The sequence below is a fragment of the Miscanthus floridulus genome, chromosome 17 (genome assembly GCF_019320115.1).
Source record: "Miscanthus floridulus cultivar M001 chromosome 17, ASM1932011v1, whole genome shotgun sequence".
Classification (NCBI taxonomy): Eukaryota; Viridiplantae; Streptophyta; class Magnoliopsida; order Poales; family Poaceae; genus Miscanthus; species Miscanthus floridulus.
In genome coordinates, this window is record NC_089596.1 from 62,361,858 (window position 1) to 62,385,620 (window position 23,763).

The following is a 23,763-nucleotide window of genomic DNA, read 5'->3' on the forward strand; positions in this document are numbered from 1 at the left end:
TGGGGAACTCTGGTAGCCAGCAAGCTTGGGTCATGGGGTGTCGAGAGCAACGACCTAGTGTACACCTCCGCTGCAGGACTTCCTCCTTGTTGTGGTGTCTTCGGCTGGCTACAGGAGACGATGTCCCGGCCAGCGACGACCTCCTACTACTGGTGTCGGGTTGGTGGTGGCCCGATGACACCACATTCACGACGTGCGTGAGGTGGAGTGGGGCACGGCAGGGAATGGGGCATGATGGGGGAAAGGCGCACGGCGAGGCAGGCTAGGGTGGGTGGATGCAATTTCCATTGAAGAAGAGGCAGAGTAGGAGGCGGTGTCGTAGGAGGCTAAAGAAATGAGTAGATAAGAATAAACTAGAGAATGAGTGGTTGTGCGTGGGTGGAGTCCGTCCGATATTTTCGTGCGTCGGACGCTCTGGCCAGAGCATTATCATTATAAAATGACTATATAAACAAAATAACTTTTAAATTTGCACATGAGTTACCCACCTTTGCTACTGTCAAAATAATTTAACAAGGCCCTTAACTATGCAACTAAATTAATCTAAGTAATATCCTCAATTTACATATAAAACGAATATGTGTGCCATTATCGATAACCTAAAAGTAACCCGAAAATATGCATATAACTTATATCCACTTTGCTTGGCCAGTATGAAAGGATAAGTACCCATGGCTACCATTAATAATATATAAACAAGATAACATAGTATATAGTGTGATGTGTGCCACCATACAGACCATGTATACATGCATGAAGGAAGGGAATTATGAGCATATCGCTTTCCATGGTTTAGCTGCCCTGAAATATATTTTTCTCGGTGAATAGCATATATGAAACGACAATACCAATCCATGTTAAATTTATTTAAAACTAATTGACAACATATATGCCTTATGATTACTCTATTTTTTAAGAAAATGTATTGTTATTCTTTTATATTAAAAAAATAGCATCTGAATACACTACGGTGCATGCAGAACGCCTGCTTAAGTGATTATGTCATTGCAGTAAGTAATAGCAAAGTTATGGACGGAGAATATATATTCTTAAAAATAAATCCAAAGAGTGGATCTGATATAATAAGAGGTACAACAAAGTCTAGAATTTTAACTAAAAACATGGAGAGAACAAAAAACTTTTGTTAGTAGTCATAGCAAGTAGTAGAGTTGGAACTGAGAAGCCAATATCTGAATTCATTAAGTTACCCCAAATGAGTTGCAACAAATGTTGACATAGCTTAAGACCATGTTTATACTAGGCATATGTCAAACAGACACGAAGGTGTACTATGCAAATAAAGGAGGAAATTATGGATAGTGATAAAATAACAGAGAGTAATTGGTGACTAAAGTCTACATAATTAGATAACTAGATGAAGATTACATATAAACTAATGTGTTAAAAATAATAAAGATGAGATTTTAACTAGTAGCTATACAGCCTGTTCGCTTTGGTTTCAACCAGGGCTTATCAGCCAGCCAACAGTGTTTTCTTCTCACAACAAACCAGCATCAGTCGGGCTTATCAGTCCAGAAACCAACTACCGAACAAACCGATAGTCTGAGAAAGAGCACGTATTATTAATTGATTAATTATCACGCCTCAACTTCAAAGCTGGACAGACCGTCGGACTCCCCTGCCTACGGCCCTACCATCTCAGTTTTTGAATGGATTGTTCAAGATTGATGTCACTAGCAAAACAAAGAGTTCTGACAATGTCAACAAAACCCAAGGCTTTTCTTAAAAGAGGTCGACTTGCCAAGCCCAAGCCTTTCTCGTCGACAATGTCGGCAGCTGTGTGGTCACTGGTCAGAGCAAGATTTTGTAGACAGAGTCGTACCGCCTCTACTATATAGCCAGCGATGCCTTGTCCTCTTCTTTCTCGGCCCTATGATTCATACTCCATTGCCAATGTTTTCTAGGACATTTTGATAGTGTCAGTTGCGCGCCCTCCAAAACCTTTGGTAAAGCAACCGTGCCTCTCGGGGGAGAGCAAGGGCCAACCAAAAAGCTAGGATATAGCAGTATATGTCATGGATGCTAGCCTGCATGAACAAATTGTTCAGCTCCAACCCGGCAGGATGCACTGCAACAACCGCAACATGCTACATTCCGCCTGGCCCCTACCTATATATATCTACTATCTTCACTAATCACTACCGTCGTCACCCAGTGTTGCTTTGCTAGCGGGCTACTTGCTGCTCTAGTGCTCTGTACAGCTAATCGGCGACCTCATCACCTGGCTGCGATAGCTTTTTTCTGTTCACGTGTCATCGTCGCTCTTTAGTGTTAGGGGTGCAGAGTTTGGGAATTGCTACGTCCAATTTCGAATCTAACCTGAAAGTAAAACTCTAGAGTTGAAAGTTTGAAATGTTAAATAGGAAAAAGTTTGAAATGTTTAATAGGAAGTTAAGTTTTCTAGGTAAAATTCATGTATAAAAAGTTATTCTCTTTGCAGGTCAAGTAAACTTTACGGTATATATAGAGTAGATGCGGTTAGTTGCTTGCACTAGTCTTAGCCTGTATTAAACCCTTATACAATACAATTCAAGTCAGCATATAAACATATACAATGTGTTGATATTTGGTTATACCTACACAAGTACACATGCAAGCTCTGTTTACTAATAAGATTGTGCTCGTTTTCAGTAAGACAATTGTGTTTGGTTGCTTGTATTTTGTTGTATGTGGTCACCTCCATGTTCTAGTAGAGATGAAAAGATGAGGAGATTCCACTTTATTGGTCCATCAGTTTATGTAAGTCTACATTGTCTAATATGATCAAATATATATGGTATACTAGCTAATGAGGCTTTTGTCCTACTTTGAGCACTGTGCAAAGCCTGCATAACGGCCTTTGTGTCAACCAAACACGTGTTAACTAATACAGGCAACTAAGCACAACCTTAAGTGCACAATGGTTTTGCACGAACTCTCCAGGTAACTAGGCATGTGCACCAGACCCTACAACTAGAGGTGGGACATGGACATGGTAACATAGCCTGACCCTCTTGTAATCCATGCCACTTGTGGAGCATGACTCTTAGGCACACTAGGTGTGTTTGGCCATACTATATGGCACGGCAAGTCTTTTCCTTCCACATGCATGCCCTATGACACGTTGATCTGCTGACGTGTTCGGCCATGCTGGTATGACATGCCGATATGTTGGTGTTATTGACTTTTGGTGAAATGAGTCGACCCATGGTTCTTAAAATTGGCCTTGGGCCACGGAGAGGGGTCCAAAGCCTGGGGCCAGGTCGGTCCATTCTCATCCCTAAGAGTAAGAATATAACCAAACATCCATCATCCCATATTTGCAAAGCTAAAAACTTGGTGGAGAATAGACCAATAACATAGCACTCCTCGGCGGAAAAGTATAGGGGACGGTGATGTAAATGTCACCTTAATTAGAACATCTCCAATAGTTTGGTAAACTTACTCTCGGTCTTGGTTTTTTGGCAGGATTAAAAAAAACTCCTCCAATCAGAGGCGAATCCAGGATATCATGTCATTGTTGGGGGTCAAGGACTAAGTAACGGGGTCAAACACATGTTGATTCTCTATTTGAAAGAGTAATTTGCAGGTGGATTAAAGAACTTTAAGTGAGTTTCTGGCAAGTTACCGGGGTCAGCTGACCCCAACGGATACACATAGATTCGCCCCGGCCTCCAATAGCTTCCTATCATAACTCTCAATCTATCCACACTTGGAAAACTGAAGACATCTAAATGCAAAAATATACAAACGAATGCTAGTCCCTATCATGGTAGCGGCTATTCTTTTCGACACTCCGTCGCCTCGGCCACCACTGCCTAGAAGTTCATTGGAATCGAAACTCTGGCCACTATTTTAAGATCTGAGAATACTGGCAAGTAGATAGCATGCAATAGAGATTCTGATTTGCAGGTTCCGACTGTGAGTTAGAGTACCAGGGGTGACGATCATGGTTGCTCCTCCAGCTGCATGGAAAGTTCCTCGGAATTGGATCTCCGGCTATTATTTTTAGATATGTTAATATTGGGAGGTAGAGCAGGCAACGAATGTTCCATTGTGGAGGTTATATTATATATATGGTTGTGATCAAGTTAGGTGTCGAGGATGGTCAGCTGTGGGGCGGTTGATGGCAGCAGTGTGGCATGGGCGTCGACCAAAAATCTTCAAGTGGGCCTTGTTTTTATTTTCTTTGATGTGAATTATTGGGAAGTGTTGGTAAATGAGTTTTTTTTTTTCTTTTCAGCCAACACCGGCCAGGCCGCCAGCCGGCAGTAGCCAGCACCGGTGTCCGGTGAGGCAAGCAGACTGGCACAGTCAGGCACTCATCAGGCTAGCAGCCGTGGGCGTGTAAGGCTTAGTACACCGTTACACACGTGATCCACTTTTGGTTAACTGATCCATTTTTGGTTTGAGACGACCTGTATTTAGATACTTTCTCCCGCATGTCCGTCCGGTACACGTTGAGATCCATATCTTCCCAATCTGCGCTTTCGGCCCTTTCGACATATATATGCGCCGTGCCGTGCATGTGCGCGCCGTATCTGGACAGCATTTTGTCCCATCATCAAGGCCACAGCTGAAAAATCTTCATCACGCACGCAGGGCCATCAGCATTATTTTTAGCCAAGAGAGGACCATTTCGATCTCCCATAAAAAAAATTCAGCCCAACGAACCGACTCCTGGCGCCACCGCGTGAGCGTAGATACAATGTATCATCCACGACTGACCAACGCGCGACGATACCGGCCCGTGGCGGCAGCGCATCGATACGCTCAGTCAGATTACACTCGCCATAGAGCTCCGATCCGTGAAATGTTCCACACACACCCATGAATCGCCGCCACCACCCGCCAGTGAATTCCACGAGGAATCTCGATGGCGAATCATCAGTCTACGTACACGTCGTTCGTTTGCGAAAAGAAGAAGAAAAATGAAGTAATCTACGACGTCGTTGATTTCCTAGAAATCACCTGGAAATACCATACAAATGTACAGTGGGTAACATTAGCTATCTAAGGCCTCGTTTGGGAAGCCCAAACCATGAGGACAACCCGGCCTCGTTGCCTTTTCTAGTAATGAACAGACAGTTTGGGGTACGAGAGAAATCATTTAGGACCTGTTTGATCCTTAGAATTGAATTTATTCTAATAATTACAATTTAGACATAGATTAATTAAGCTAATATAGTTATATATGGAATATATTTGTATATTTATGGTTAGACATACAAGGGATATACTTATATATTACATTTCTATTATAGGGAAGTGAGTTGAAAAGTGTATTATAAGTTGAAGAATAGAATTATAGGATAGTGATCTATAAAATCCATTTTCATCTCTCACTCTATGAATTTGAGATAGGCTTATTCGTGAGCTTGGGAATGTTATAGAATATCAAATTCCAAGCCAAATAGCATAATCCATTATATAAATTTTAATTCATCCAAAATAAAGGGATCCAAACGGCCCCTTATAGAAAATAGTTTTTATATTTTTGGAGGTATCGTCTATTATACATGACCACATGTCTCAACAATGGAATACTTCCTCTATTGCAAATTATAAGATATTCTTTTTTTAGAATAAATTATAAGACATTTATATTGTTCCTAAACAATTTTTTTTAGAAAAGACGGCAAAAGTTTTGCCATGATTTCTAATAGACGAAGAACTCCTAAACAATTTATATAGTGGTTTGTCCATTGGATTGTCTATGACTAATATGGAGTCTTACAATAGACATCAATTGTTGAAGCACCGTATATATGCCCTAATGATGCATGATGCTAGCTGAGGAATTTCCCTCGCGCGGATCTGTGAGGCTCGAGGATAAAAAAGGCTTTGTGGACCAGGTTTTGCATATCTGGCAGCACTGATTGCATGCATCGCGGCGAGCTAGAGAACCCGAGCTGGTGCCTGCTGGGGAGCTCTCGATCGGCATCAAGAATCCTGCAACAACTTGATGTGTACGTATATATGAACCTTGCATGCAGATCGATCTTCCATTCGGCGCTTGCCATGTGGCTGGAACGGATTGCACTGGTCGGTCGTCGATCGTGGCTGTTTATCAGCCATGAGCAACAGCTGCACGCGTGCCACTCGGATAGAACGAATAAGCATCGCGTACGTTGCGGTGTCACACGTACGTGCATTCTCCTGGTCTGGGAGCTGTTTGTGCGTTTCGTTTCTCACGTGGCAATGTGTCTATTAGTTCATTAGTTCACCTCAGCAGCGATCGACCTGCCGGGACAGTACGTTTAGTGTGCAGCTTCTGCATGAATCTCAGGGTCAAGGCCTGCACAATAGTGTCAGGGACCTAGGCTGTCAATTGGAGCGTCAGCTACAAAGGAGTACCGTCCGCAAGGCATCGAACAAATCACAGAAGCCAACTCATCTTCTTCCCCTAGTTACTTACTGTTCCTCTTCCCCAACTCCCTGTTCCTATCTCCGATTCCCCTTGCTTGCTACTTCTTTGAATTCCTCTTATTGTATCGGTTACCCGAGATCAGTGATTGTGCCAAGTGGGTTGTTAAACCTTAGAGAATTAGAAATGGCAGGAAGAAAGTTTATTTGGGCTAATCACTTACAAAATCAGACCTTCGAGAAATTAGATATGATTCTTGTTTGTACGGATTTTGAGTCCAAGTATCCGGTTACAAGTGTCCCAGCTTTGAGCAGAGAGATTTCTGACCACACTCCGCTGTTATGTAGCACAAATAGCCCATCTTCGGCTTACCAGCCACAGTTCAAGTTTGAACTGGGATGGTTGCTCAGGGATGGATTTTGCGACATGGTGAGAGATGTTTGGCATAGTGTACCTGTCGAGGACAGCCCCCTAGAGAGGTGGCAAGCGAAGATCAGAAGGCTTCGCCGGTACCTTAGAGGATGGGCAAAAAATATGAGTGGCGCCTACAAAAAAGAAAAGGAAACTTTGTTAAACAAACTCGATGAGCTAGATAAAAAGGCAGAAAACTCTTTGCTCGATGAGTCGGAATTAAATTTAAAACATGTGTTAACCGAAAGACTTGCTGAATTACTTCGCGAAGAGGAACTTAAATGGTACCAAAGGGCAAAGGTTAAGCATCTACTGGAGGGTGATGCTAATACAAAATATTACCATTTATTGGCTAACGGAAGACATCGAAAAACTTGTATTTTCCAGTTGGAGGACGGTAACACTGTAATAGATGGTGATGCTCGGTTAAAGCAGCATATTACCAGCTATTATAAGAGCCTTTTTGTCCTCCGGAGAATTCTTTTATTGAGTTAAATGAACACTATGTTCATAACATTCGACAAGTCTCCCAACTAGAAAATGAGTACAGATGCCTTCTTGGAATCAGAAGTAAGGGCAGCAGTTTTCCAAATGGAACATAATAAGGCACTAGGCCCGGATGGTTTTCCACCAGAGTTTTATCAGGTTTTCTGGGACTTAATAAAAAAATGACCTGATGGCTATGTCCATGGAATTCCATGAGGGAACCTTGCCTTTGAATAGACTCAACTTTGGAACGATAATCTTGCTACCAAAAAAGAAAGATGCGAAAGTGATTCAACAATACAGACCAATATGTTTGTTGAATGTCTCTTTCAAAATCTATACCAAAGTTGCAACTAATAGATTATCTACTGTTGCCCAGAAGATTATTAGACCAACACAAACAGCGTTCCTCCCAGGCAGAAACATTATGGAAGGCGCAGTAATACTCTATGAGACAATACATGAACTTCACTTGAAAAAACAAGATGGGATAATCTTTAAGATAGATTTTAAGAAGGCATATGATAAAGTAAAATGGAGTTTTCTACAGCAAACTTTAAGGATGAAAGGTTTCTCACAAAAATGGTGCTCTTGGGTGACGCAGTTCACACAAGGAGGTAATGTAAATATTAAGGTGAATGATCAACTTGGTTCCTACTTCCAAACAAAAAAAGGCTTAAGGCAAGGTGACCCAATGTCCCCAATACTATTTAATATAGTGGTAGACATGCTGGCAATACTGATTGCTAGAGCCAAGGAAGCAGGTCAAGTAGAAGGGGTGATCCCCCACCTTGTCCAAGATGGCTTGTCCATTCTCCAATATGCGGATGACACAGTGTTATTTATGAGCCATGATTTTGAAAAAGCAAGAAACATGAAGTTAATTTTAAGTACTTTTGAACAACTTTCAGGGCTTAAAATAAACTTTCACAAAAGTGAGATCTTCTATTTTGGTAAAGCAAGGGATAATGAGGTGTTTTATTCGCAACTGTTTGGATGTGGGGTGGGTAAATTCCCTTTCCGCTACCTTGGTTTACCGATGCACACTAAGAAGTTGAGTAATAAAGATTGGCAAACAATTGAAAATAGAATTGAGAAGAAACTTAGTGGATGGAAAGGTAAATTGCTCTCGGTAGGAGGTCGCTTAGTCTTAATAAACTCGGTGCTCTCTAGTTTACCGATGTTTATGATGTCATTCTTTGAATTGCCTAAAGGTGTATTAGAAAAGATTGACTGCTTTAGATTAAGATTCTACTAGCAAAATGATCAACACAAACGCAAATATAGATTGACCAAATAGGAGATCTTATGCCAACCAAAAGGCCAAGGAGGCTTAGGGATACACAATCTAGACCTACAAAATAAATGATTGCTGAGTAAGTGGCTTTTTAAACTTTTAAATGAAGATGGCATATGGCAAGAATTGTTGAGAAATAAATATATAAAAGACAAGACTCTAGGGGCATGCACTAAAAAGCCAACATATTCTCATTTCTAGAAAGGTCTAATGAATGTTAAAGATTCCTTCATGAGCTTTGGTTCATTCAAAGTGGAAGACGGGTCACAGACTCGTTTTTGGATGGACACTTGGTTGGGAAATCAGCCATTGAAGGATAGATTCCCTTCGTTGTTCAATATTGTGAGAAGAAAACAAAATTCGGTGGCAACAGTAATTGCTTCAGTTCCACTAAACATTTCCTTCCACCGCAACCTAGTGAGTACGAACCTAAGGGACTGACATAGAATTGTTGCCTCGTTACAAGATGTGAACTTACAGAGGGAAAGGGATACTTTTGTTTGTGGACTACATTCATCAGGCAAATATTCTGTAAAATCTATGTATGCTGCGTTAATCAACAATGGAGTCAAAGTGTCACAAGATTTATGGCAGATTAAAATACCTACAAGAATAAAAATATTTTTGTGGTACCTAAAAAAAGGTGTGGTCCTTACCAAAGATAACCTCGCCCGACGTAACTGGAATGGTGACACAAGGTGTAGCTTTTGTCACTCTCCAGAATCTATTCATCACCTTTTTTCGAATGCTTTTATGCCAAATTCCTGTGGCGCGCTGTACACTTAGTGTTTGGGATATCACCTCCCCTCAGCATAGATGATTTATTTGTTAATTGGTCTAAAGTTGGTGGTACTATTCACAATTCATTGTTAGTAACAGCAGCATCGGCTTTATGTTGGACAATTTGGATAACAAGAAATGAAGTGGTTTTTAACAAATGTAGACCAAAATTTTTTTTGCAGGTACTCTTCAGAGGAACCCATTGGCTGTGGCAATGGGCAAGACTACAGCGTGATGATCTATGGGACCCGCTGATATCTGCTGGGCGGGTTTTAGAGACATCAGCCTTGCATTTCTTTAGTTTCAATGGGTGGTTCTCAAATAGATTTATCGGTCTTTCTTAGTCAAGACTTTACTTCACGCTTTGTGTATTCAAAGTCTGGCTGTGTAAGCTTATGATCTGTGTAAGTTATGTGCTCACCGTTGGGTCGAACCTTGTAATAATTGGCCTGATCTACCTCATAGTAGATGAAGCTGGATATAAACTATCCTTTAAAAAAAAATAGTCAATGGACCATGCAGGTGGCGAGCTCGCACTGGCACTGGCATGCAAGCGGTCGCAGCCAACGGAGGAGCGAGGCAGCCCCAGCTATGCAGCCAACGCGGCGTCGACACGCGCACGAGCAGAGGCCGTCCCATCCCATCCTGTGCCGCGCTGCCGGGCACTAGAGCCGAGTCGTCCGCTCCGAGTCGCCCTCCACTCCCGATACCATAGCCTCTCTCCTATTTGCTGCCACGCCGGCACTCTTCTGTCTTATCCATCAATCTCTAATCTACACTCTACACCCGCCTCTGTTGTGTCGATCGGGGTGGGAATATGATTGGGCATTTCCAATTTGGGCTTAAGAAATGCTGACTCCGTTTACAAAGATATGCCATTTAGAACAAGATTTAATTAACCTCTATGTCTGGTTCAGCGGAGGATCCACCATCGCAAGCACTATGTTCTCACACATGATTGAGATTGTCTTTATTTTCATGCAAATATAGAATATAAAGCATGCAAAAAAAATTGGTTGATAGTATGCTCCAAGGGATGGATCTAGCGCTTTAAAGGATGAGCTAGAAAAAAAAAGATAATGAAAGAACGTTCCGCATAACTTTTCTTTTTTAGATCCGCCACCGGTTGGCTTAAGGTTCGACGACGAGCATCTCCACTAGATTGAACATCTTCTTTCTCTAAAATGTTGATATGGGGGACTAAGAAAACAAGATTGAAGAGGATTGGGGAGTTGTACTGTAGCATATTGAGAAAATTATATCTCCTTTATATTTCCTCTCTCTTTCCTCCCATTGTCTCATGTCTCAGGTGCAGCTTCTTGCGCAGCATCGGCACGCCACTCCCCCACCCAACACTGTCTGACAGCGTGGCACCCACTCCTCCCGCCCAGTGCGGCGTCGTCGCTGCACGGTGTGTCCGCTTCACCTCCTGATGCACAAGCACAACGTAGAGAGGGAAAGAGAAAAGAGAAGGGAATTGATTCGCTCTCCCCTTTGTTTAAGGGATTGAGGGTGTGGTTTTATGAATTGAGAAACGAATTACAGAAAGAGAATTTGTTAGAGCTTTTTTTTATCTATATATACAAAACTTGAGTGATGTGTTGGTTTTGATCACCCAAGTGATCACTTAGATTTCTTAATGCCACAAATTCATATGATGCAACCATATTCATCACAAAAATTTTACAAGACAAGCGGATTTTAAACAAATATATAACATATCAAAAAGCAAATTTTAAACAAACATATAGCAGATTTAATAAAACAAACGCTCGAAACAAAACAAAGGATTTTCATATAGGTTTATAGTTACAACAATTCTATATAGAAATTACACCAAAATAATCACTATATCTTTAGTATAAATACAATGGTAATCTAGTATAAATTGATAATAACTACAATTTGTCTGACTCTACATATATCGGGTGATATGCCCGAGTGATTTAGAGGACCAAATATCATTTAAATTTTTTAATGTTATAAATTCATGTGACACATCCATCACACAAATTTTACACTCTTAACTTGACCGGAGTTGGGAAAGAATGCCATGCCTGAATTGGACAAAAAAATACGGTTGAGATTCGGCTGAAATCATACAAGTGAGTTTCAACTTTCTTTTTTTCCCCCTTCAATTCTCTTTATTACCTGTTAAAGAGAACAATTACCTATTCTCAATCTAGTGGAGATGTTCAAGAAGACCTTATATATAAAAAAGGGACTGGATAAGAATCTTGCACTAGCGTCATTATGCGCCGTTTTAGTTAAACTCTAGTGCTACAGCTATGGGCAGCTCTTGTGTTGTTTTTGGTTTGAACCGAACCAGGAACATTCTATTACGTGGCTTAACAGCTGACAGCTCTAGTGCTAAATCAGTATGTGAGATCCGTCTCTCACTTGGGAGCTTAATCAACAACTGCTTCTGCCTCCTCATTTGTTTATAACTCATGGTGCGTGCAAACAGTCTACAAAGGCCGAACAGGGGGGGGGGGGGGGGGGGGGGGGGGGGGGGGGGGATTCTCCCAGTATATATGAACCTACGGACTTCGGAGCAACACTGAGCTGCTCTAATACGAAAACATTTTTATATACAGCTATGGCTTAACACGAAATCAAGAAGATGGGGGCCTGAGAGGCACCGGATTGCGGGTAGTGGCATGCGCTAAATTTCAGCGAAGCCGGGCATTCACCAGGCCCCGGGCAGACAGCTTGTCTTTCGCCTTTGCAGCAGACCATGAAGCCAGAAGCTCAGCCCAGAAGCCCCCTGCCAGCGCGGCGTCAGCGCTGGCCCCCACGGCCAACCAACCAGCGCGGCACCAGCACCGGCACCTGAAGCAGCACAAACGCCTATAAATAGCCGCGGCGCGCTTGCCACTCCACCTCAGGCGTCAGGCAACAAGCGAGCAAGCACGCCGCTCTCCCTCCCCGGCCGCACCAGAGCAGAGCAGAGCTTGCTGCTGTTGACCGCCTGACACCATCGTGCCTAGCCTCTCGGTACGGTCCAGCCAGCAGCACACGATCGAACCGCGCGCGCCGTGGCAGAAATGGCGGTCGTCAAAGATGCCGGCGGCGAGTCGCTGATGCAGCGGTGCAAGCCGTACGTGGCGATGATCTCGCTGCAGTTCGGATACGCCGGCATGAACGTCATCACCAAGGTGTCGCTCAACCACGGCATGAGCCACTACGTGCTCGTCGTCTACCGCCACGCCTTCGCCACGCTCTCCATCGCGCCCTTCGCGCTCGTGCTCGAGCGCAAGGTCCGCCCCAGGATCACGCCCTGGGTCTTCCTCCAGATCTTCGTCCTCGCGCTGCTCGGGTACAGGGCTTTGATCTGTTCCGAGTTGCTCTGTTTCTTGCTTGACAACTCTGTTCTGACGACGCACTCACCATGCGGCTGGGGCTCTGCGAATCGTGTGCAGGCCGGTGATCGACCAGAACTTCTACTACGCTGGGCTCAAGTTCACCTCGCCGACCTTCTCCTGCGCCATGAGCAACATGCTCCCCGCCATGACCTTCATCTTGGCCGTTCTCTTCAGGTATAGATACATGAATAGTCACGCTGCTGGGACGACTAAGAACTGACAAACACAAACAGCAATGAAAGTAGCCAACACACAGTTGTGGCATTGGTGGTGGTGGATACGAACGCGAACTGAAGTGACAACTGATTAATACAATGAACATCGTCAGGATGGAGAAGGTGAACCTGAAGAAGGCGAGGTACGTGGCCAAGGTGGTGGGCACGCTCGTGACAGTGGCCGGCGCCATGCTCATGACTCTCTACAAGGGCCGCGTCGTCGAGATGGTCTGGACCAAGCACATGCACCTGCACGGCCCGCACCCGGACGCCGCCGCTGCCGCCGCCGCCGACAAGGACTGGCTCACGGGCTCCATTTTCCTCATCATCGCCACCCTTGCCTGGGCGTCCCTCTTCATCCTCCAGGTCTGTGCTAGCTCTGAGTTATCGAGCTATGGCCGGCCAGTGGCCGCCATGCATGCACGCACCACTAACTAGATCCTAGAACGCTGGGGCTTCAATCGAGTATCCTAACTATATCTTGTTTGGTCATCAAAACTGTTGCAGGCCGCCACGCTCAAGAGGTACGACGCGCCGCTGTCGCTGACCACCCTCATCTGCTTCGTGGGCACCCTGCAGGCCATCGTCGTCACCTTCGTCATGGAGCGCCAGACCTCTGTCTGGCGGGTCGGCTTCGACATGAACCTCCTAGCCGCCGCATACGCTGTCAGTATACCAACCAAACCTTAATTAGCTCTGCATCTGCTGCTCTCCGACCACCAAAACACATCATGCATCAAACATGTCATGAGTCATGCATGACGCTGACCAAGAAAGAATAATCTGTGGTGCAGGGCATAGTGACGTCTAGCATTGCCTACTACGTGCAAGGGCTGGTGATCCAGAGCCGGGGCCCCGTCTTCGCCTCGGCGTTCAGCCCCCTCATGATGATCATCGTCGCCATCATGGGCTCCTTCATCCTCGCCGAGAACATCTACCTCGGCGGGTAAGTGCTGGACGCCATGCGTCATGCATGTACTACTGCTAGAGAGACAGCACAAGCAGTAACCGTCCCATGCATGTCATTTCTTGTTTCCAGGATCGTCGGGTCCGTGCTGATTGTCGCCGGCCTCTACTCGGTGCTGTGGGGTAAGCACAAAGAGAACCTGGAGAAGGAGTCACAGGCAGCCATGGAGATCCCCGTGGCGATCAAGACCGTCGACGGCAACGGCAGGATCATGGACATCGTGGAGCTGGACGAGGTGCAGCTGGAGAAGGCCCAGGCCAACGCCATCGCCAACGCGGCGGTCGCCGTCACGGTCCCCGCAGAGGAGGCCCGGATGCAGGGCAAGGACCAGGCTTAAGCTACAGGAGATGGCGTCATTTTAGCCTCCTGCTTTTGTGCGTTCTCTTCTCCCCCATGATAGATGTTGTAGTGTGGGGCGACCTGATGCTTTAAGCAACGGTGGTGGTAGTAGTGTTGTAGTAGTGAAGTAGTGCCAAGATGGAAGCTGAGGAGGATGCAATATAATGATGGGGAGTTTTGTAACCTCTCCTGCTAAGCAGATGCTGCTGGTCTGAGATAATCACCTCTTGTACTACCATCTACACCTTCAACCAATGGTGACATTTGGAGCATTATGTGTCTCAGCTCCTAACAGAGTGTTTGATGATTCAATCTATTTTTTTTCTTTCAGAAAACAAGTGTTTAATCATGAAAAATTATCCTGCGTATTTTTTAGATTTAGATACCAGTTCATCTATGCAAAGGTGTGACTATCACAAGTTAGCTAGTGCATTCAATCATAGTCTTTGAGGCAGCTCATATGATTGGGTGTAGCTAGGCAAGCAGCGTTCCTGGAACTCTGAAAGAGCAAGAACTCAGCGCACCTAAAAGGCAAATGTTTTTTAACTCTAAGCCTTCTTTCTCTCTCTGCAACATCCTTCGCATTATTTTTATATGCGACAAACGTGATCAGTGTGCGGTTTCACTATGTATAGCATATTGATGCGGCGAATGGCGCATAGGCATATACTACTTATTAGTAGTATCAGAGAGTATTGTTTCCCATTGAAATGCTTCCACTGCCATGTGTATATGCTATTGGCGTACTAGGCGGCACCCATGATGTCTACCGATTCCAAGAACCCTGTCTCAATTAGCAAGGGTGGTCTCAAGGAATCGGCATTGCCTAGTGATGAGAGTTGAGGGAATAATTCCCTAAAAGTAGTCCTACTTAGCAAGCACTTGAAAGATTCATTGTTGATCCCTAAACCAATATGCATCTCTTTAACAGAAATAATAAACAAAAGGGAGAGCCGAGGTCCCATCTCCACTGTAACTGCACCAGCACAGTGGGCAAGTTGGTTGCATAAAGCCCAGGGGCTTCCTTCCATTTCATTGCCTGAATTTGATGCCCCTCCTAAGAAAAAAAAATCTTTTTTTCCAAATCCTAACCATGGATCAGTCGATCTATACATGATTTCGATAAGCTCTCCTAGGTTTCCTCTATGGCTTCCATTCAGTTGCTTCAGAACCAACTTGCAGATGTGCTACTAGTAGTACTACATGAGCCATACACAATCATACTTGACAAGCAGCAAGCCACTCCGTATCAAGCTAATGGATTCTGCATCACTTGCTACTCCGCTCGGAACACGTTTCGCGATGTCGTCGTGCATGGTTCTTATCATGACGCAGCATGGCTTATCTGGCATTCACCATTTGAGATCGACCGATCTTCAGCTGAAGAACTGTGTAGCTGGTCTTTTTTGAAATAACTATGTAGCTGGTCTGGTCGTGTAAAATTTCGTACTCAGCTGGAGCGAATGTTATCTTGTGGATGAAGAAGAAACAATGCTACTGCTACAAAGGTGACTCCAGAGGGCTCTGCCTCATTAGATGTTTCAGATACGTTTCGTTCTGCAGCTCTGCATCCTTTTTCTTGGCGTGTACTGGGGGCTTTCTTTCAGTTACGAAAACACGGAAAAGGCGCATGCAGTTGTGTATTCAATATGCTCGCTTCAGTTGATTCAAGAGTAGACGAGTAGACTAGTACAGAGTCTCCAGAGCTTATCGCCTGATCAGACAGTGGGGAAAACAAAGCTATTCCACTAAACATCTGTCAACATCTTGGGAATAACAGAAAAGCAATGCAACCATAAAGCAAACCACACACACAAGAGTGGTGACCTCGCACTCAGGCTATATTCTCATAATTGTGCCATATATTCTCCGCTACATGACAACCTCAGTAGAGTACTAAAAACAGGATGAGAAAGCACTAACAATAAGAGCCGTATACCAAGTAGTAATAATCTTCTTAAGATTCCTATCCTTGCTCCAAACCAGAAATGATGCGGCATAGGCATTAGCAGGATTTGTCATATCATGCAGCCGGCAATATGCCAAAGTGCCAAAACATGTTGCTGAGTGCAACCTCAAATTGCAAGTATGATTCCTGTAAATCCAAACCGGCCTCTTTTTCTCATCGGAGAAGAGTAACCGGCTGTAAGTTGGGCAAAAAATTTGGCTGAAACATGATATTTTTTAGCATGGTTACCCCAATCACGAAAGTTTGGCTGGGTCCTGTTTGGTTCCCAAAAATTGAGAGGAACTAGAAAGTGATTCAATAATGAAATGGGAAGCACTTTCTAGATATTGGTTTCAATTCATGGGATCCAAACAGGCCCTTATATCAATTGTTGAACGGCTTTAGAAGTGCTAAACTTTTGGTTCCATGGGATATTGGTGTATTACCAGTGTTCGGAGCCATTAAAAAGCAATTCCATCGATGGCCAAGTTTGTGTATTCAACCAGGAATTGAAAGAAAATTGTTACCTAGAAGGACATGATAAGAACCCTTGATACTTTTTTAGTTTTTATTAAATCAAAGAATTCGGTGATGTTTAACTGATACCAGATTTTTAACTTGCCAGGTAACATTGTCTACCATTAAAACACTGCAATGATTCAGTCACTTCCACTGCATTGAGATAACTTTTCTTGTAAAGTGCTTTCAGTTGCGTAATTGACGAACAATTTACACCATTGTTATCTTTACAAAAGCTAGTGCTGTAGTTCAGCTGCGTCGTTTTGCAGCGGAAGAAGTAATTTCTTCCAGCACCAAGTTGAGCTCTCCAGATCGCTGCACATACTTTGCAATACTCTAAAGATAATTTGTGTTAGCCAACAAGGATATCACAATTCACAAAGACAGCTAAAGTGACAGAACCCGATTTGCATGTGAGCTAGAGAATAAGAGCGACTGTGGAATACTATATTCTCTAATCCGAGGTTGCATCTCATTAGGGTTCTCAGTAGAGGAACACATGCAACTTCGGCTCAGATGCCGACTGTATAAATCTTGTTTTCGGATCAAATCTTGAGGGCTGATGACACAGAACTCTTTAGCTGGAGATTCAGTGACTTTACCTATTGGATTAGCAACATGAGAAAGGGGACAAGCAGCACCGAAACTGCCTTTGAGATCAATGGAATGACCAGGTAGGCAACACTGAAATCTAGTGTGGTTCAATGAGATCATCTAACATGGCACTGATGACAATGAATACGACAGAAGAGCATGGGCATATTGGAGAACAAGGTTTTGCGATCAGTATGAAAGAACAGTGACAAGAATCTCAAAAGGCGAAATTATCTTGTTCATGTAATGGCAAGACACTTTGCTTCATAGGTCAGACAAAATCGTACATAGCCAGTTTTCCTGTGAACTGTTTGAGCACTGAATGAGGCAACATACTGAAACCGAATGGAGTAGCAACTAGCCAACTACTCGTGGTAGACCTGCCTGATTTCTTCATGCACACCAACAACACTTGAGGAGTACAATTGCAAGACCTGAAGAGAACATGTACTCGGTGCCTATCAGTATGTTGCTCCCGTTGCAATTACCCAAGCTTATTGCCTCTTTGTTTCCCTGGCATGAGCTCTGGACCAATCCAGCGGGGTGCAAGTGCGACAGTGTTTGTTAACCTGGATAGACGTTTCGGACAGGCAGGTACTAAAGAGAGATGGTAAAAACACCACATACCCTTTGGTTAGAAGATATGTGTACAGTGTACAGATCTCTATCAGGCACGCTCCCTAAAGCAGCAAAATGCTGCACCGGAGCGCGGAAACTGGAATTTACCTTCTTTTCTCCATAGCACGGCTCGTTGCGAGCCACAAGACAGAAATATTGGTGTTGGTGGTTATGCTACCACATTCTCAGTGTAGGTAACCAAATCAATTTATATCATCATCTGAACTCTCTTCTCTACCAAGTCTACCAAACGCTGGCCCTTGAACCATCTCCACCATGCCAAACTAAGCCTGGCTCTACTCGATGGTATACCCAAAAGAAACAGGCCGTAAAATTTTGCAACTATTCAAAAGAGAGAAAATTATACTATTCAGGGTAGCAACTTTCAAGTCTGAAAACACGCATGGACACTGGAGTCAAGGCTATATTGGCAGATCAAGTGAGAAGATAAGCGATGGTCAGACTAGGTTCAACTTATAGGTGGTGATTACACTTCAAAGGAAAGAATTGTCTGAGCAGTCCTTGGGAAGGGCAACATAGTTTGCTGGTGCCACAGCGGCCTTCACAGCTTCCTGCACCCTTCCAGAAGATGGCCTACACTTCCATGACATAGGGGTAGAAACACGGCGGCCGGTCGGAGTTCCACCGATATTATTGACATTAGAGCTCCCAAGAGGCTTCCTTGCAGAAAGAGGACGGATAGGGCTTGGTTTCGTAACAAACTTGGCACCTTGATCTGTACTTGGCAGTTTCTTCAATTCCTGAAAACAGTCGAAACATCATTGGACTTGAGTTTTGCAAGTATTGTATCATTTCCATAAAAAAACATAGCTATAAAGAAAACGGGCTAAGAAGGTAAACTAAAAAACATAACATGCTTGACATAACGAGGACTTTATGGAACAGAAGATATGCAAAATAAAAACCAACCCTTGATCGACGCTTTTCCTCTTCTTTTTGCTGTCTTGTACAGGTGTATTCTTCTAAACAATCCAACAGCCTCACCTGCACATGAGTATACCAAATTAAGTAAGCACAGATCTATTCACAGTTTAAAACTAACAAGCCTTTTTGTTTGACAAGAACAATGAGTAATTGAACTTGCCTTGTTAAACATAAATGGAATACCCTTCTCCTTTTCCCAAGCTTTAATTTTAGCAGTCAAGTTCTCCACAAGAGCTGTAAAATGAAACAAGACTTAAGATCAAGTTGAAAATTTACAGACTATACTAGTAGATGAATGAGCAGCAAGCAACAACAGCAAATAACTGAAAGTAATGAAATTGCACTGTTAAAAACGGGCCTAAACTATAACGTAAATTTGACTTGAGATAAGGCAACATGTTTCCAAAAGAGATCACTTGAATGAAATAGTCCTTTTCTTTTTGTGAGAATGGCATGGAGGCGGAGAATAGACAAGTCAAACACAAGAAGTTGCTCAGACAACACAGATCACACACAAAAAAAATTATAACTCATGGTAACCACTGCAGAGGAATCTTTTGTAAACTGGTTTTTCCTATTTTATAGTTGTGTGTGTTGTTTTGTTATAAAATTTATGGGCCTGTTCGTAGGAACGTGACTTTGGTGGTGCAGCCACAGCTTGCAAAGCAGTCAGAAGAAGTTGAAGTGAACAGGCCCATAGTCAATACATAGTCTGAAGCCTTAAGTTGCTGTATATATTATCCAAACAACCCCAAATGATAATCATATAAGATACTGCAGCCTTCTGGAATGTTCTACGAAAATTATTCAATAAGAGCCGTAAGTTGCTGTATCTATTATCCAAACAACCCCAAATGATAATCATATAAGATACTGCAGCCTTCTGGAATGTTCTACGAAAATTATTCAATATGTAGGGGGCATTTAAGCTCTTAGATATTTTTCAGTAGAAGTATGAACAAGTATACAGCTTACATGGAAGTTTGCTGACCAATGTCCTAGCTTTCTCCGCACGCTTGAGATTTATGTGAGCTCCTCGGCCAGCATTATAGTGGTTTTGATCCTGGAATGGAAATCGAGGTTGTAAATTAGGTGCAAGTATAGAACAGATATGGCACTGTAATATTGTTAGGCTTGATGTATAATGCATGAACTCTTTGAAAAAGAGCAACTAAGGATCGATAAACAAATTATGTTACCCTCTCGTATTCATCAAGCCAAGTCTCCTCTTCAGATGCTGATGTCCACTTCTCCACCTTTTCTAGAATATCCTTTCTACTTAATGCATGTTCTTTTGCCTCCGCAATTCGAATATCCATTCTTGTCAGCAACTCTGAAAGATCTGCTCTACCTACAGATCAAAGTTTGTTTTTTTCTTGAATTACTGAATCAGCTACTAAATGGCTGTAGGAAACCATGGAGTAAACTGAGTGAATTATCACATTAGTTCAAACATTTCAATATAGAATGGGGAAATCAAGGTAGAATTAAATCAAGTGACCAGAAATTCACACAACATCACAACAGGGTAGAATTAAATTGGAAATGGCCATCAACACAAAAAGCAAAATGTACTAGAAAATGCAGCATACAGCAAGATGGATAATGTCTTCATTCATTATAATGTTTTGTTTTCTTATCTCTTTTATTCCTTTGAACTGCAGAGCATAAATTAAACAGAATATATATTCCAATTGCAGAATCATGGTGGTGTGCACTAGACATAGGTCCTTGAGCTTATACTGTGTACAAGTATGGACAATGATACATAATTAATTAACACATTAACAGCAAATAATGTTGACTGAGAAGACGAGCATCAAATCGTAATGCAATTCCACAAAGCCAAGGGCAGATTAGGTTTGCATAGATGGCAATGGCAGAATTTGACTGGACACCACAAGCTAAGAAACCAGCTGGAGCATCAAGGGAACTTGAATGAAACAAAAGCAAAATACAGGAAAGCACTTCAGTATGAAATGAAAGTACAACAAAGAAGCTAACCAGAATCAATGAGATCACTGAGGGTTCGCCGCTCTGTGTCACTATTAATATCCATGTGAACACTTCTAAAGATTTCGTCAAGATCAGTCATTTTCTTGAAGACTAGCTCTCAATAAGCTCATGTGCAAGGCACCCTGGGGGCATCACTGTATTTGGTGAGACTTTAATAAGAGAAGTCACATGGTCAAAACTTCTTTGTTCATCAGTTGGTGTGTCCATGAGGTTCCATAACTCAATGAGTGTGCTGCCAAGATCTTGGAGCTGCAATAGAGTGTGAATTTTAATGATGCAGCACATTGAACACAACAGAAATATATAACCCAAACTATCAAAGTACATTTAGGATGATAACTAGAGAACCACAGGGAATAAATGTTTTGTACCGAAAACAAACTACTCACAAGGTTTAAGTCAAATAGGTAAAAAAATAACAATCGATAGCAAAAGCAATGTATTTTATACATTCGTGAGGAATAAGCAAGCTAACCATACTCTGGAAAAAAAAGTATTACTCCTCCGTCACTAGACACAGAATGGCAAGTGACAAACAAAACCAAGGGTTTGAAGGCAGTGGCCTCCGATATGTTAGACTTCAAGATTGTAAACACTGAGCCACTAACATAGTTTTTTATTGAGCATTGAGTAGTTTTAATATTTTACTTGCATATTTTTTATATTTAAATAATGAAGGGTCAAAGTCTATGAATATTTAGTGCTGGGATGAGGAAAATGTAACATGACATATTTGGTGTTGGGAAAATATATGATTTTGTCACAAAACAGTAAAGTAACCTGACACTTTTCTAAGGCAAATTTCATCAAATTTTTTGTTCTTTAAGATCAAGTTCAATGGCTAGTGTGGTTGACATCAGGAAAAAAATGGGAAATACGTGAGATTGAACGTATTTCAGTAATATATATGCTGATCTATGTTTCAATGAAATAACTAGCTTGAACGATATACACACCTTCCGAAGCCTTTGTTTCTTTTCATGATTTAACGCATGAACTTTTTCCGAGAGTCTATCAAGTGAATCGTTGCTAATGCTCATGGGTTTGCCTCTTCCCAGCTCAGCATAACTGGGATGAACATCCTTTAGTGCCTTTTTGAGATTAATAGACATAATGTTGCACATTTCCTGAATACTGTTAGTCTGGATGTCAATTTTTTGCAGCCTGCATTCCTGAAAAAAAAAAGATTAAAACAATCAATTTAAGAATGGCAACTAAGCAACCTGGGAAAGAAAATTTTAAAGCTCGATATGCAACCTTTTCTGTCTGAAGATCATTAAGTTGCTCCTTCAATTCCCCTAATCTCTTCAAGGATAGATCATTCTCATCCACCATAGGAGCAGCGGGATCCCCATGATCAATGGCTCCTGAAATTTCTGCTTGTAATCGAACTATCTGTAACTGAATAGCCCTGAAGTCATTTACTCTGTCATCCCTCCTGCGCCTCAAATCTTCCAGCACTGGCTCTATCTTGGCAAGTTGTTCCATCAATGTGCCCCCAAGCTTCTCTGACTGAACAGATAAAATTTTTCTCAGTGTCAGTTTGAAAACTGAAAGTCTACAACTACAACCACCACAGAAACTTTTAAAGCCTACCAGCTACAACCAACACAGAAATTGAATGATGACAGAAAAACTTACCCTGGGAAAGGTTTCTCTCTCTCTCCAAGAGCAGAAAGGATCTTATCTATATCAGCTTCACCGAAAGACAGCTCTTGAAGCAGGTCTGCCTTCTGCTTCCTAGTCCGATTCACTTTTTGCCTGTAAACATTGAGACAATCCTCCTCCAATTGCAGTATCATCCTATCTCTTTCCATTTCACCCTGACCAATTTCTCCCCATAGTTCCTGATTCAAAATTGTGGTGTTTAGTACCGTATGCAAAGCCGAACTGGATGTAGAGAGAGACCCATCCAACGCGACACAGAAAGAGACAAAGACAATCAGAATGCACTCCCCATTAGGTACGGAAACACGGGTGCAAACTAAAAGAGAACAGTGAGACGATGAATGAATCATCATGATCGCAACGACAGATGACAAACCAGGCCAGAATTGGTGCCAAGAGAACCAGGAAACAGGGAATTACCGGAGCGCGACAACTTTGTCCCCAAGATCCAACCATCATGGCGCAAATTCAACTTCAACACCAAGAAATGCAATGGCCGTGCCCAAAATTCACTAATTCGGCCAAGAAGAATGAAAGGGAGACAAAATCGGCACTCAATTCCAGCGCGTCCTTACAAAATCAAGAACGGGAACCACGAAACCCCCAAATTCGGAGCCCGATCTCCCAAAATTATACGCCGAAGAACACCCATTTTTTCCCTGCAGGCCCAAACCCCGTACCCACCAAGAATCGCCGGCCAAGAACGTGACACCCAAGATCCAGTCGACACTGGCCAGAACCGCAGATCAAACAACGAAGGAAGCATTGGGTCGCAGGGTCGGACGAACCTGCAGTTCCTGTAGAAGGGAGACGCAGGAGACGCTCCTCGGCGGCATGGGCGGGAGCCGGGAGCGGCGGCGGCGGCGGGGTTGCCATGAGGTGGCAACTGCGGCGGACGCGACCTTGGGGGGATCGGGGGGAGTGGAGTGCGCGCTCCCTGGCTTCGCTAGGGTTTATAGAGAAGGGACGACCGTGGGGAGGGCCGGAGAGGGGAGGGTTTACTTGATTCATGTCATTATAACTTTTATTTTTTTTTACTATTCATCTATTTTAAAGCATGTCATTATAATTCTTTGTTTCTCACAAATATATCACAGAATATATATGGACATGGTCTAGACCCAACTGCAGGCACATACGAAGACGTATACTTCATCGCAGGCTCTCTCCCTGTCACTGACACACGGCCCCACCTGTCATCTTCTTCTTCCTCATCTCCTCGTCTTCC

At 43.0% G+C, this 23,763-nt stretch overlaps 1 protein-coding gene and 1 pseudogene across 1 annotated transcript; one reads left to right on the plus strand and one right to left on the minus strand.

Moving 5' to 3' along the window:
• The first annotated feature begins 12,207 nt into the window (after positions 1-12,207).
• LOC136517209 (WAT1-related protein At5g07050-like) lies at positions 12,208-14,499 on the plus strand. The gene is made up of 6 exons (XM_066510739.1): positions 12,208-12,660; positions 12,764-12,880; positions 13,035-13,287; positions 13,429-13,587; positions 13,716-13,867; positions 13,961-14,499. The coding sequence occupies exons 1-6, from the start codon at positions 12,389-12,391 to the stop codon at positions 14,223-14,225; spliced, it is 1,218 nt and encodes a 405-aa protein (XP_066366836.1). The 5' UTR covers positions 12,208-12,388; the 3' UTR covers positions 14,226-14,499.
• Positions 14,500-17,532: 3,033 nt separating this feature from the next.
• On the minus strand, positions 17,533-23,411 carry LOC136517180 (65-kDa microtubule-associated protein 5-like; annotated as a pseudogene).
• Positions 23,412-23,763: the final 352 nt, after the last annotated feature.

Bases quoted from the DNA above. Each gene is read 5' to 3' on its own strand.
- LOC136517209 (XM_066510739.1), top strand. From the start codon at position 12,389: ATGGCGGTCGTCAAAGATGCCGGCGGCGAGTCGCTGATGCAGCGGTGC. The intron at 12,661-12,763 runs GTACAGGGCTTT...AATCGTGTGCAG, and splicing joins TTCGTCCTCGCGCTGCTCGG to GCCGGTGATCGACCAGAACT. The intron at 13,588-13,715 runs GTCAGTATACCA...TCTGTGGTGCAG, and splicing joins TCCTAGCCGCCGCATACGCT to GGCATAGTGACGTCTAGCAT.